Source organism: Liolophura sinensis, chromosome 1 (assembly GCF_032854445.1).
Source record: "Liolophura sinensis isolate JHLJ2023 chromosome 1, CUHK_Ljap_v2, whole genome shotgun sequence".
In the NCBI taxonomy this organism is placed as follows: Eukaryota; Metazoa; Mollusca; class Polyplacophora; order Chitonida; family Chitonidae; genus Liolophura; species Liolophura sinensis.
The window spans coordinates 262744-276712 of NC_088295.1; the positions used below are offsets into that span (position 1 = coordinate 262744).

Consider the following 13969-nt stretch of genomic DNA (forward strand, 5'->3'; position numbering starts at 1 on the left):
AAAATAAGTGTACAAACACTACAACGCTACATCAGAAAACCGCGTGTTTTCGCTGCAATTTGGACTGTTTTGTGTCCGAGTTCCTCATGGGGCATTCTGTATACAAGGAGTAAAAAGGCGTTATGCATGTCTAGGTTCAGGTCATTACATTACTCTATTTCCTTTCTCTAAGGTCTCCTTACAATTCTAGTTATTACATACCTCTATTTTCCTACCCCTGTGGTCTCCCTACAATCCAGGTTATTACATTACATACCCCCGTTTCCCCAATCTATGGTCTCCCCACAATTCAGGTTATTACATACTACTATTTCCCTACCCTGTGGTCTCCCCACAATTCAGGTTATTACATACCTCCATTTACCTACCCTGTGGTCTCCCCACAATTCAGGTTATACATACTTCTATTTCCCTACCCTGTGGTCTCCCCACAATTCAGGTTATTACATACCTCTATTTCCCTACCCTGTGGTCTCCCCACAATTCAGGTTATACATACCTCCATTTCCCTACTCTGTGGTCTCCCCACAATTCAGGTTATACATACCTCCATTTCCCTACCCTGTGGTCTCCCTACAATTCAGGTTATTACATACTACCCTGTGGTCTCCCTCCAATTCAGGTTATTACATACCCATGTTTCTTCACCCTATTATCTCCTCACCATTCAGGTCATTACATACCCATGCTTCTCCTCCCTATTATCTTCTCACCATTCAGGTCATTACATACCCTCGTTTCCCTATCATCGCATTACAATTCAGGTCATTACATACCCATGTTTCTCCTCCCTATTGTCTCCTCACCATTCAGGTCAGTACATACCCCCGTTTCTCCTCCCTATCATCTCACTACAATTCAGGTTATTACATACCCATGTTTCTCCTCCCTATTGTCTCCTCACCATTCAGGTCAGTACATACCCCCGTTTCTCCTCCCTATCATCTCACTACAATTCAGGTTATTACATACCCCTGTTTCTCCTCCCTATTGTCTCCTCACCATTCAGGTCAGTGCATACCTCGGTTTCTCCTCCCTATCACCTCACTACAATTCAGGTCATTACATACCCATGTTTCTCCTCCCTATTGTCTCCTCACCATTCAGGTCAGTACATACCCCCGTTTCTCCTCCCTATCATCTCACTACAATTCAGGTTATTACATACCCATGTTTCTCCTCCCTATTGTCTCCTCACCATTCAGGTCAGTACATACCCCCGTTTCTCCTCCCTATCATCTCACTACAATTCAGGTTATTACATACCCATGTTTCTCCTCCCTATTGTCTCCTCACCATTCAGGTCAGTACATAACCCCGTTTCTCCTCCCTATCATCTCACTACTATTCGGGTTGTTACATACCCATGTTTCTCCTCCCTATTGTCTCCTCACCATTCAGGTCAGTACATACCCCCGTTTCTCCTCCCTATCATCTCACTACAATTCAGGTTATTACATACCCCTGTTTCTCCTCCCTATTGTCTCCTCACCACTCAGGTCAGTACATACCCTCGTTTCTCCTCCCTATCATCTCACTACAATTCAGGTTATTACATACCCATGTTTCTCCTCCCTATTGTCTCCTCACCATTCAGGTCAGTGCATACCCCCGTTTCTCCTCCCTATCATCTCACTACAATTCAGGTTATTACATACCCATGTTTCTCCTCCCTATTGTCTCCTCACCATTCAGGTCAGTACATACCCATGTTTCTCCTCCCTATCATCTCACTACAATTCAGGTTATTACATACCCCTGTTTCTCCTCCCTATTAACTCCTCACCATTCAGGTCAGTACATACCCCCGTTTCTCCTCCCTATCATCTCACTACTATTCGGGTTGTTACATACCCATGTTTCTCCTCCCTATTGTCTCCTCACCATTCAGGTCAGTACATACCCCCGTTTCTCCTCCCTATCATCTCACTACTATTCGGGTTGTTACATACCCATGTTTCTCCTCCCTATTGTCTCCTCACCATTCAGGTCATTACATACTCCCGTTTCTCCTCCCTATCATCTCACTACAATTCAGGTTATTACATACCCGTTTCTCCTCCCTATTGTCTCCTCACCATTCAGGTCAGTACATACCCCCGTTTCTCCTCCCTATCATCTCACTACTATTCGGGTTGTTACATACCCATGTTTCTCCTCCCTATTGTCTCCTCACCATTCAGGTCAGTACATACCCCCGTTTCTCCTCCCTATCATCTCACTACTATTCGGGTTGTTACATACCCATGTTTCTCCTCCCTATTGTCTCCTAACCATTCAGGTCATTACATACCCCCGTTTCTCCTCCCTATCATCTCACTACAATTCAGGTTATTACATACCCGTTTCTCCTCCCTATTGTCTCCTCACCATTCAGGTCAGTACATACCCCCGTTTCTCCTCCCTATCATCTCACTACTATTCGGGTTGTTACATACCCATGTTTCTCCTCTCTATTAACTCCTCACCATTCGGGTCATTACATACCCCTGTTTCTCCTCCCTATCGTCTTACCACAATTCAGGTCAGTACATACCCATGTTTCTCCTCCCTATTGTCTCCTCACCATTCAGGTCAGTACATACCCATGTTTCTCCTCCCTATTATCCCCTGCCCCCCACCCCACCCCAACAACACACACAACATAACCCTGCTTCCCCTCCCTATGTTCTCTCTACAAGTTAGGTTATTGCATACACCTGTTATCCACCCCCAACCCCTCTAAAATATATGGTCTTTCTACAATAGAGGTAATTACATGCCCCTGTCTCCTTACTGTTATCTCCCCATAATTCAGGTTAACGCATAGCCCTGCTTTGTTTTGTTTGGATTCCAGAAAAGACAGTTTAATATCATATTACATCTTCAGTCTACCTTCAGTCTGGGGTAGTTGAGTGAGTGAGTGCTTGGGGTTTAACGTCGTACTCAACAATTTTTCAGTCATATGACGACGAAGGAATCATTAGGGTGCATGCACGTGTAATGTGCCTCCTTGTTGCAGGACGGATTTCCACCGCTCTTTTATTTAGTGCTGCATCACTGAGACGACTTACCGAAGGCAAGTAAGCCGCCCCGCCCGAGCCATTATACTGATACGGGTCAACCAGTCATTGCACTATCCCCTTCATGCTGAACGCCAAGCGAGGAAGTTACAACTTTTAAAGTCTTAGGTGTGACTCAACCAAGGATTGATCCTGGATCTACCGGTCCCGAAGCAGACGCTCTACCAACTGTGCTATCCGGGCCGGTCTGGGGTAGTTGAGGTGGTATTCCATTCAGAGGTAACAAGCCTTTAGGTAGACGCTCTGCGGACAACGCCCACTTAAAACACTGATAAGTACCTGTATGCATTAATTAGTCAAATAATGTAATAATAAAACACTTTCTGATATGTTGGTTATATTTAACACTTCGATACCAAATAAATAAGAAAATATACTAAAATCAAGATGACGTCAGTGAGCAACTTTTGAAACTGAAAATTATAAAGACAGAAAAGACATGTCACATGAACATATAGGACAGCACTATGGGCATAATTGACAGGCGTTACAAAAGCTAATTAGCCTTTTCCATTCGCATATTTCCTAGTACTACAGATCAAAATAAAAAGAATAATACATATCTGTCCAGTATACAAAAGGAAGGATAACTCCCTAAAACTAACCACATCAAGACAGGTAATACTGTACACACATGTACACTGCCAAGGAACACATTTACATGTATATTTATATGCAAAATGTGTATACAAAAATAGAGTAAATACAAATACTGAGATTCAAGCTCTGTTTTATTATGCAGAGGATTTAAAATGCAAAGGAAAATATACTTATTAGAGTAGCATTATGAATGCAAGTGTTCTTCAAAATTAAATCTAGTGGACTACCTGAATTGAATTGAGCAGTATGTGGTAAATGTCTCTGATGAGAATATGCATATAATTGTCTCTGATGAGGAGATGCACCGGACTGTCTCTGATGAGGAGATGCACCGGACTGTCTCTGATGAGGAGATGCACCGGACTCTCTCTGATGAGGAGATGCACTGGACTGTCTCTGATTAGGAGATGCATTTAATTATCTTCGATGAGGAAATGCATCTAAGCATACTTTATGAGGAAATGCATCTGATCGGCCTTCGTGTACATTTTGAGGAGGCGTCTAATCGTCTTTAATGGTGTACGTTTTGAGAAGATGCCGAGGCTGGTCAGTCTGCAAAATGCAAAACATACATTTATTTCATTTTAATTATTAATTTATTTGATTTTTGATTAATGCCATAAACAAGAATATGATGGGTCAGTTTTATGTTTGGAGAAACCGGTGAGTCAGGCGAAAACCACAGCCCTGTTTTGTTAATGAGTCACAGCAGAGATCTATCCGTAAAAGTTGCTGAAATGTTTTACTACCTGCCAGAAAGTGTACATGTGTGTGTGGGCACGACTATTGTTGGTTTTAAACACAAAGGTTGCAACATACAGCAAAGTATATCTCATAAGTAAGTTCCACGTCCATACTTTGGATTTCTATGATAAACAAAAAAGATTACCAGTAAAAACTCACATTCTGGCTAATGTTCAGAGAATGAAGTTAAACAACTAACTCCGACAAGAGTTAATTTGTCAACAGCATCCTTGAACAAACAACATGTGCAGAGTACATTCCACATTGTTGTCAAAAGGATCTGGCAAGGGCTGGATCATGTGCTGGTTTCATTACCCCATACTGGCCTACACTGGTTTTCACTTGTCACCTATTACCACCATACTGGCCTACACTGGTTTTCACCTATCACCTATTACCAACACACTGGCCTACACTGGTTTTCACTTGTCACCTATTACCACCATACTGGCCTACACTGGTTTTCACCTATCACCTATTACCAACACACTGGCCTACACTGGTTTTCACTTGTCACCTATTACCACCATACTGGCCTACACTGGTTTTCACCTATCACCTATTACCAACACACTGGCCTATACTGGTTTTCACTTGTCACCTATTACCACCATACTGGCCTACCCTGGTTTCACTTATCATACTACCACCATACTGGCTTACACTGGTTTCACCTGTCACATATTACCACCACATTGGCCTACACTGGTTTCACTTATAATAATATCACTATACTGGCCTATACTGGTTTTCACTTCTCACCTATTACCACCATACTGGCCTACACTGGTTTCACTTAAAATAATATCACTATACTGGCCTATACTGGTTTCACTTGTCACCTATTACCACCATACTGGCCTATACTGGTTTCACTTGTCACCTATTACCACCATACTGGCCTATACTGGTTTCACTTGTCACCTATTACCACCATACTGGCCTACACTGGTTTCACTTATCATACTACCACCATACTGGCTTACACTGGTTTCACCTGTAACATATTACCACCATACTGGCCTATACTGGTTTCACTTGTCACCTATTACCTCCATACTGGCCTACCCTGGTTTCACTTATCATACTACCACCATACTGGTTTACACTGGTTTCACCTGTAACATATTACCACCATACTGGCTTACACTGGTTTCACCTGTAACATATTACCACCATACTGGTTTACACTGGTTTCACCTGTAACATATTACCACCATACTGGCTTACACTGGTTTCACCTGTAACATATTACCACCATACTGGTTTACACTGGTTTCACCTGTAACATATTACCACCATACTGGCTTACACTGGTTTCACCTGTAACATATTACCACCATACTGGCCTATACTGGTTTCACTTGTCACCTATTACCTCCATACTGGCCTACCCTGGTTTCACTTATCATACTACCACCATACTGGTTTACACTGGTTTCACCTGTCACCTATTACCACCACATTGGCCTACACTGGTTTCACCTGTCACATATTACCACCACATTGACCTACACTGATTTCACTTGTCACCTATTACCTCCATACTGGCCTACCCTGGTTTCACTTATCATACTACCACCATACTGGCCTACACTGGTTTCACCTGTCACATATTACCACCACATTGACCTACACTGATTTCACTTGTCACCTATTACCACCACACTGGCCTACACTGGTTTGGACCACAAGAGGTATAAGGTGTCTTTCTTGTCCAATTTTACCTGCACTGTTTGTCCAGACTTAAATGATCATAGATCTGAAGCACCATGTTGAGAATCTCATTCCACGATTTCTCATGCGCTCAAAAATTCAACCATCATGGCTAAAGATTTCAAGGAAGGGTAAGAAGGGTTGTCCTCAGTGGGCGCCTTATTAATAGATTTGCAAGACTACATCCAGTCTGATAAGTCATCAGGGTTAGAAAAAGAATGTTTTACCCCAAAGTATTTTTTGTGGTATCAACTGTTCGCTCTATTTCATCCTGTGCTCGATGATGGTGTGGACTCAACATTTGACAAAAGGCAGTTTGGAACTGTTTAAGGTCTCTAGACATGAAATTTTTTCTGTTGTCTGTTCGGCTGCTCCAAATCGTGCACAAATGTTTTTCAGTTTCCGCTGTTTGAAAGTAACATGGAAAGTAATTAATCACTATATCTCTCTCTCAATCAATATCTCTCCTTCAATCACTATCTTCTCAATCAATATCTCCCTCTCTCAATCACTATCTCTCCTTCAATCACTATCTTTCTCAATCAATATCTCCCTCTCTCAATCACTATCTATCTCTCTCAATCAATACCTCCCTCTCTCAATCACTATCTGTCTTTCTCAATCACTACCTCTCTCTCTCTATGGGCTGCTAACTGCTGCCGCAGACCTGAGGGCTAGGGGGCTGCCTTTGATGGCTCCTTCCCAAGGGTAGGCGTGAAACTTGGCGCTCTGGTCTGGATCTGTTTACTGATTCTTGGTGAATATAACAATTGGCCGCTTTGCCAATCATATCATTTAGTCATAGGCGGATGTCCGTCATGGATTCTATTAAGAATGTAATCATGTAATCATTCCGGAATCACCAATGAAATACCGCAAGGCAAACTTCTGTTGACTGTGCTAAGTATCTCATGTAGGGAGAAATAGTCTCTGATATTTCCAGAATTTCTTGTGTGGTTTGACCATCCGTACTGAATAAAATGATTAACGCTGCAGGTTGCTCGTTGTTCTCTGTAGATCCGCAGGACTAGTGACAGCTCAGTTATCACCTTTACTTGCATGAAAGTGTGTCAGCTATCACCATAGTCTTTCCTGGTTTGTGATTCCAAACTGAACTGGGCGTCATGAGCCTCATTAGCAGTCTCCGGCAACTATATTGGCACTGGCCTATATCCTTGGTCTGTTTATCAGATGAACAAGCAGTAACACACTCCCTACAGTGCATGCGTCGCTCTTTACCTTTCACGGTAATGATATCCCACCAGATATCGCGAAAACTTCTCAATGCCACACAAGTGCACAGCATTCTTTTTTAATTTGTATGTAACACTTCTCTATTTCCGTCATCGTCTTCTCAGCGAACGCAACCGGTATCCATCTGAGCCATGAAGATCTGAGATTTTCAGGTAGTTCTGACACTGTAAGGGTAAAGTTAACCTGGGCAATTGTGATACCAAACAGAAATATCCGTAAGCCGGGTACCCAGTGGCGTCATGAAACAAGTCTTTCTAACTTCTAACTTTCTTTGCCCAACAGAATTTAGTAGAATCTCAAACCTGTGCCTAATTTCAAGAAATATTTCGCATATCCCATTTCATAAAAGACATCGTCAAGTGTCAGTAGTGTGTAACGTTCATGCTTTACGGTCATGGTGTGTACATGTGCAAATATGGAGACTGAATATGTGGTTTTGTAGATGTTGTCAATAAACTTACATCATATCCTTTAAGGACAGCAATGTGGAAGGCTAGCAGCTGCAGGGGAATTGTGGTAAGTATACTCTGTAAGCAGTCCACAGTGTGAGGCACCTCCAGAAACTTGTGGCCGAATTTCTTGGTCTCCTCATCACCTTGGCAACAAATCAGGATTGGGCGGCCCTGAAGTGTGAAATTGCAAAGTTCATATGACATGCTTTTATACAAGTCTTCCCCTCTGCAACACTAAGGGCCTAGCAGGTCAAAACTAGATCACAAAACATATAAACAATGAATAGGGGTTCAGACCAGGATGCCAAGGTGGAGTATTGGGTATCACCAACCCCTATCTCAAACATAACAAATATCAATGGTAAAACTTCTCAGACATGCATGTCTTTGGTAGCAGACTATTTCTAAGGTTACTTCTGCAGTTCAATCAGAACATTTGTTAGCTGATTTTTGTAGATGCTCAGGACATCTGTTAGACAACTTCTGCAGTTCAAGCACAAGATTTCTTAGGTAACTTCTGCAGTGCAAACGGGGCATTTGTTAGCTAATTTCTGCAGTCAAAGTAGGAAATTTGTTAGGTAATTTCTAGAGTTCAAGCAGGACATTTGTTACATAACTTCTTTAGCCTAAGCATTTGTTAGGTAACACTTGTAGTTCAAGCAGGGGATTTGTTAAGTTATTTCTGCAGTTCAAGCAGGACATCTATTAGGTAACATCTGTAGTCCAAGTAGGATAATTGTTATGTGACTCATGTAGTTCAAGCATTTCATTTCTTAAGTAACTTCTGCGGCCAAAGTAGATCATTTCTTAGGTGACTTCTTCAGTCCAAATAGGACATTTGTTAGCTAATTTCTGCAGTCGAAGTAGGACATTTGTTATGTAACTTCAGCAGGTCAAGCAGGACATTTGTTAGGTAATTTCTTCAATTCAAGAAGGACATTGACATCACCATATACTTGACAATTTTTCAGTCATATGACGATGAGAAGTCATTAGGTGTGTGTACATATATATATATATATGTCTTCTTGTGGCTGGAGTCCATTCCACCAAAGTGCTGTCACCACTGAAGCATATCATGCCAAAGACACCAGACTCCACCCAGTCACATGACAGTGCTGACAAAGGTGAAACAGTCATGTTTCCTTGCTCCAAATTCAGTGATGAGCACCAAGAAAGGCAGCAGCAAGAGTCATTTTAAAAGTCTTTGGTAAGACTTGGTATGAGTCATTTTAATGCAGACATCACATTAGTAATTACTTACATGTCTTGCTGTGACTTGTTGTAGAGCATTCATGCATTTCTGAAAAGAGAATACACAGAAAACTTCAGGATACCATGGCCAGATCCTTTTACTTTAACGCTCTATAACAAAGGTTAGGAGAAACCCGGCAGCTCGCTAAGTAGTGTTTCAGTTTATTTGGCAGTCTTTTGACTGGATGTTTGTTTAAAACAGTAGAAGTCATGAATCTTTGCATTGAAACAGACATTCGTATACCAGGCATCAACCCATAAAGACCACCATCAGGTATATCTATTTGTGACAAATTATTAACAAAGCATAATAACATGCATCATTGAAAATACTGCATAAAATAAACTTTTACTTCAAGATAAAATTGGTACAGTAGTACTGCAGTGGAAGTAGCCTATTTGCATTAACTGCTATTTCATGCAAATGTCACGGGTATGACATAACTTCAGATGTAGCCCACATATTTACATGTACTTTACACATGTAAGCTAAAATTAGCAAAAAGGTTGACAGCAAATCCTGAGCTCGGTTTTTCATAAAATATAGGAAATACAGGAACTGTTCAACAAATATAGGAAAATATAGGAGGTTCTAGAAAACATAGAAACACTTTGAGGCCAAAATTTACATGTACCTCTACATGAACAAATTCTAAACACTTTAGCTCTATATGCAGCACACTGTAAACACTTCAGTGCTACGTGCAGCACACTGCAAACACTTTAGCTCTATATGATCTCATTGTAAACACTTTAGATCTACTGAGACACACTGTAATACTTTTAGCTCCACATGCAGCATTCTGTCAACACTTTAGCTCTGTGAACACGCTGAATACTTTAGATGTACATGCAACACACTGTAAACACTTTAGTTCTGTGAACGTGCTGAATACTTTAGACGTACATGCAACACACTGTAAACACTTTAGCTCTGTGAATGCACTGAATACTTTAGATGTACATGCAATACACTGTAAAAACACTTTAGCTCTACTGAAACACACTGTAAACCTTTTAGCTCCACCTGCAACATTCTGTAAACACTTTAGCTCTGTGAACGTGCTGAATACTTTAGATGTACATGCAACACACTGTAAACACTTCAGCTCTGTGAACACGCTGAATACCTTAGATGTACATGCAACACACTGTAAACACTATCGCTCTGTGAACACGATGAATACTTTAGATGTACATGCAACACACTGTAAACACTTTAGCTCTGTGAACACGCTGAATACTTTAGATGTACATGCAACACACTGTAAACACTTTAGCTCTGTGAACACGCTGAATACCTTAGATGTACATGCAACACACTGTAAACACTTTAGCTCTGTGAACACGATGAATACTTTAGATGTACATGCAACACACTGTAAACACTTTAGCTCTGTGAACGTGCTGAATACTTTAGATGTACATGCAACACACTGTAAACACTTCAGCTCTGTGAACACGCTGAATACTTTAGATGTACCTGCAACGCACTGTAAACACTTTAGTTTTATGTCCAACACGCAGTAAACAATTTAGCTCTACATGCAACACAATGTGAACACTTTAAGTCTGTGTGAACACACTAACGAACCTGCGGATGGTCGTGAGTTTCCCCAGGGCTGTACCCGGTTTCCTCCCACCATAATGCTGGCCACCGTCGTATAAGTGACATATTCTAGAGTACGGCGTAGAACACCAAACAAATAAATAAATAAATAAACACACTAACACTTTAGCTCTAAATGCAACACACTGTAACCACTTTTAGGAATAGATTTATTTATTTATTTGATTGGTGTTTTACGCCGTACTCAAGAATATTTCACTTGTACGACGGCGGCCAGCATCATGGTGGGTGGAAACCGAGCACAGCCCGGGGGAAACCCACGACCATCCGCAGGTTGCTGACAGACCTTCCCACTTACGGCCGGAGAGGAAGCCAGCATAAGCTGGACTTGAACTCACAGCGATCGCATTGGTGAGAGGCTCCTGGGTCATTACGCTGCGCTAGCGCGCTAACCGGCTGAGCCACGGAGGCCCCCCTTTTAGGAATAGATTGTCTTTGTTGGGGAAATTTGTTTGGGGAGGGAGTAGTCTGTTTGGGGAGGGTGTAATTTGTTTGGGGAGGGAGTAATCTGTTTGGGGAAAGTGTAATCTGTTTGAGGAGGATGTAATTTGTTTGGGGAGGGTGTAATCTGTTTGGGGAGGGTGTAATTCAAGCATTAGCCTGTATTCAAATCAGTAAGAAAAACAAGAAAGCAAACAGAGATTGCAAACATGTACATATATGCAACCCCTCCCCTTCAGAAAAAGCATAAATAGACCACAAATAGCCACTGTTGTAAAATATTAATATATTTTAAAGAGATTTTATAGGGTGTTTTGAGCCTACAGCAATCGTGAGATGAGCATCTTAGACCACTTGGCCACAGAGGGTCCTGTGTAAGTTTGAGAATCATACCCGAGATAATATGTATCTTATGCCCTATGGGCAAGTGCAGACAACTACTCAAAAAATTGAAATGTGAAAAAATAATTTGACAATTCATCACTTCAAGTTATCTTAGCACACTTTGTATCAGTATGAAAAACATATGCCAATATGACATCAGAGTTACGTCGCATAAATGTACAGGGCAGATAACTCCTAAAACCGATGAAAATGTGAAAAAGTAAGTGGACAGTGCACAACTGCAGGTCATTTTGCACACTCTGTGCAAGGTTCAAACTTCCGCTGAAATATCACAAATATCGGAAAATTTACATAAGGGCAGGAAACTTCTTAAGCCAATTTGCACACTTTATGTGTGTTTGACAATCATATGCCAAATAATAGCCAAGATGTGGCTCCCACAAATTTTCTCAGAAAAATCAGACAACTCCTACTAAAGATTGAAATGTCAAAAAATAACCTGACAGTGCACAACTTCAGGTTATTTTGCACAAATGTGCGACTTTCAGAACCCTATGTTCAGACGTCTGAAATGCCCCCTTCCATCCCCAACATTTCCAAGAATATAAAATGAAAGAGCGCTAATAAAATCTTAAAAGAATTGATGGGACGTCATATTGCTTTATAGTTCTGCTTCATATTTATTGTTTCATGGGCCATTCATGGTGTGCACTGATTGCACTACTGGATCATACATTCAATTTGAATGGAGAAATGTAGCGATCAGAAAAAAATACAGCTGGAAATATCTGTGTATGGTGAATGTAGTGATCAGAAAAAAATACAGCTGGAAACATTTGTGCATGGTGAATGTAGCGATCAGAATATAATATAGTTGGAAATATTTGTGTATGGTGAATGTAGTGATCAAAAGAATATACAGCTGGAAATATTTGTGTATGGTGAATGTAGCGATCAGAATATAACATAACTAGAAATATTTGTGTATGGTGAATGTAGTGATCAGAAGAATATACAGCTGGAAATATTTGTGTATGGTGAATGTAGTGATCAGAAGAATATACAGCTGGAAATATTTATGTATGGTGAATGTAGTGATCAGAAGAATATACAGCTGGAAATATTTATGTATGGTGAATGTAGTGATCAGAAGATAACATAGCTGGAAATATTTGTGTATGGTGAATGTAGTGATCAGAAAAAATACAGCTGGAAATATTTGTGTATGGTGAATGTAGCGATCAGAAGATAATATAGCTAGAAATATTTGTGTATGGTGAATGTAGCGATCAGAAGAATATACAGCTGGAAATATTTATGTATGGTGAATGTAGTGATCAGAAGATAACATAGCTGGAAATATTTGTGTATGGTGAATGTAGCGATCAGAAAAAAATACAGCTGGAAATATTTGTGTATGGTGAATGTAGTGATCAGAAAAAAATACAGCTGGAAATATTTGTGTATGGTGAATGTAGCGATCAGAATATAATACAGCTAGAAATATTTGTGCATGGTGAATGTAGTGATCAGAAGAATATACAGCTGGAAATATTTATGTATGGTGAATGTAGTGATCAGAAAAAAATACAGCTGGAAATATTTGTGTATGGTGAATGTAGTGATCAGAAAAAAATACAGCTAGAAATATTTGTGTATGGTGAATGCAGTGATCAGAAGAAAATACAGCTGGAAATATTTATGTATGGTGAATGTAGTGATCAGAAGATAACATAGCTGGAAATATTGATGTATTGTGAATGTAGTGATCAGAAGAAAATACAGCTGGAAATATTTGTGTATGGTGAATGTAGCAATCAGAAGATAATACACCTGGAAATATTTGTGTATGGTGAATGTAGCGATCAGAAGATAATATAGCTGGAAATATTTGTGCATGGTGAATGTAGCGATCAGAAGATAATACAGCTGGAAATATTTGTGTATGGTGAATGTAGTGATCAGAAGATAATATAGCTGGAAATATTTATGTATGGTGAATGTAGTGATCAGAAGAAAATACACCTGGAAATATTTGTGTATGGTGAATGTAGCGATCAGAAGATAATACACCTGGAAATATTTGTGTATGGTGAATGTAGTGATCAGAAGATAACATAGCTCGAAATATTTGTGTATGGTGAATGTAGTGATCAGAAGATAACATAGCTGGAAATATTTATGTATGGTGAATGTAGTGATCAGAAGATAATACACCTGAAATATTTGTGTATGGTGAATGTAGTGATCAGAAGAAAATACAGCTGGAATATTTGTGTATGGTGAATGTAGTGATCAGAAGATAATACACCTGGAAATATTTGTGTATGGGTGAATGTAGTGATCAGAAGATAACATAGCTGGAAATATTTGTGTATGGTGAATGTAGTGATCAGAAGATAACATAGCTGGAATATTTGTGTATGGTGAATGTAGTGATCAGAAGATAATACACCTGGAAATATTTGTGT

At 40.2% G+C, this 13969-nt stretch overlaps 1 protein-coding gene across 3 annotated transcripts in view; it reads right to left on the reverse strand.

Annotated features, from left to right (window-relative positions):
• Nucleotides 1–2657: 2657 nt before the first annotated feature.
• LOC135461782 (glutamine--fructose-6-phosphate aminotransferase [isomerizing] 1-like) overlaps nt 2658–13969 on the reverse strand; it is a 67576-nt gene continuing 56264 nt past the window's right edge. For 2 of the 3 annotated variants that reach the window (XM_064739011.1, XM_064739012.1), the window contains 3 exons: nt 9093–9131; nt 7838–7999; nt 3351–4214 (listed from right to left, as the gene is read on the reverse strand). In XM_064739011.1, coding sequence (XP_064595081.1) covers nt 4164–4214; nt 7838–7999; nt 9093–9131 — 252 coding nt within the window. In that variant the 3' untranslated portion in view covers nt 3351–4163. The other variant, XR_010443396.1, reaches the window with a different exon arrangement.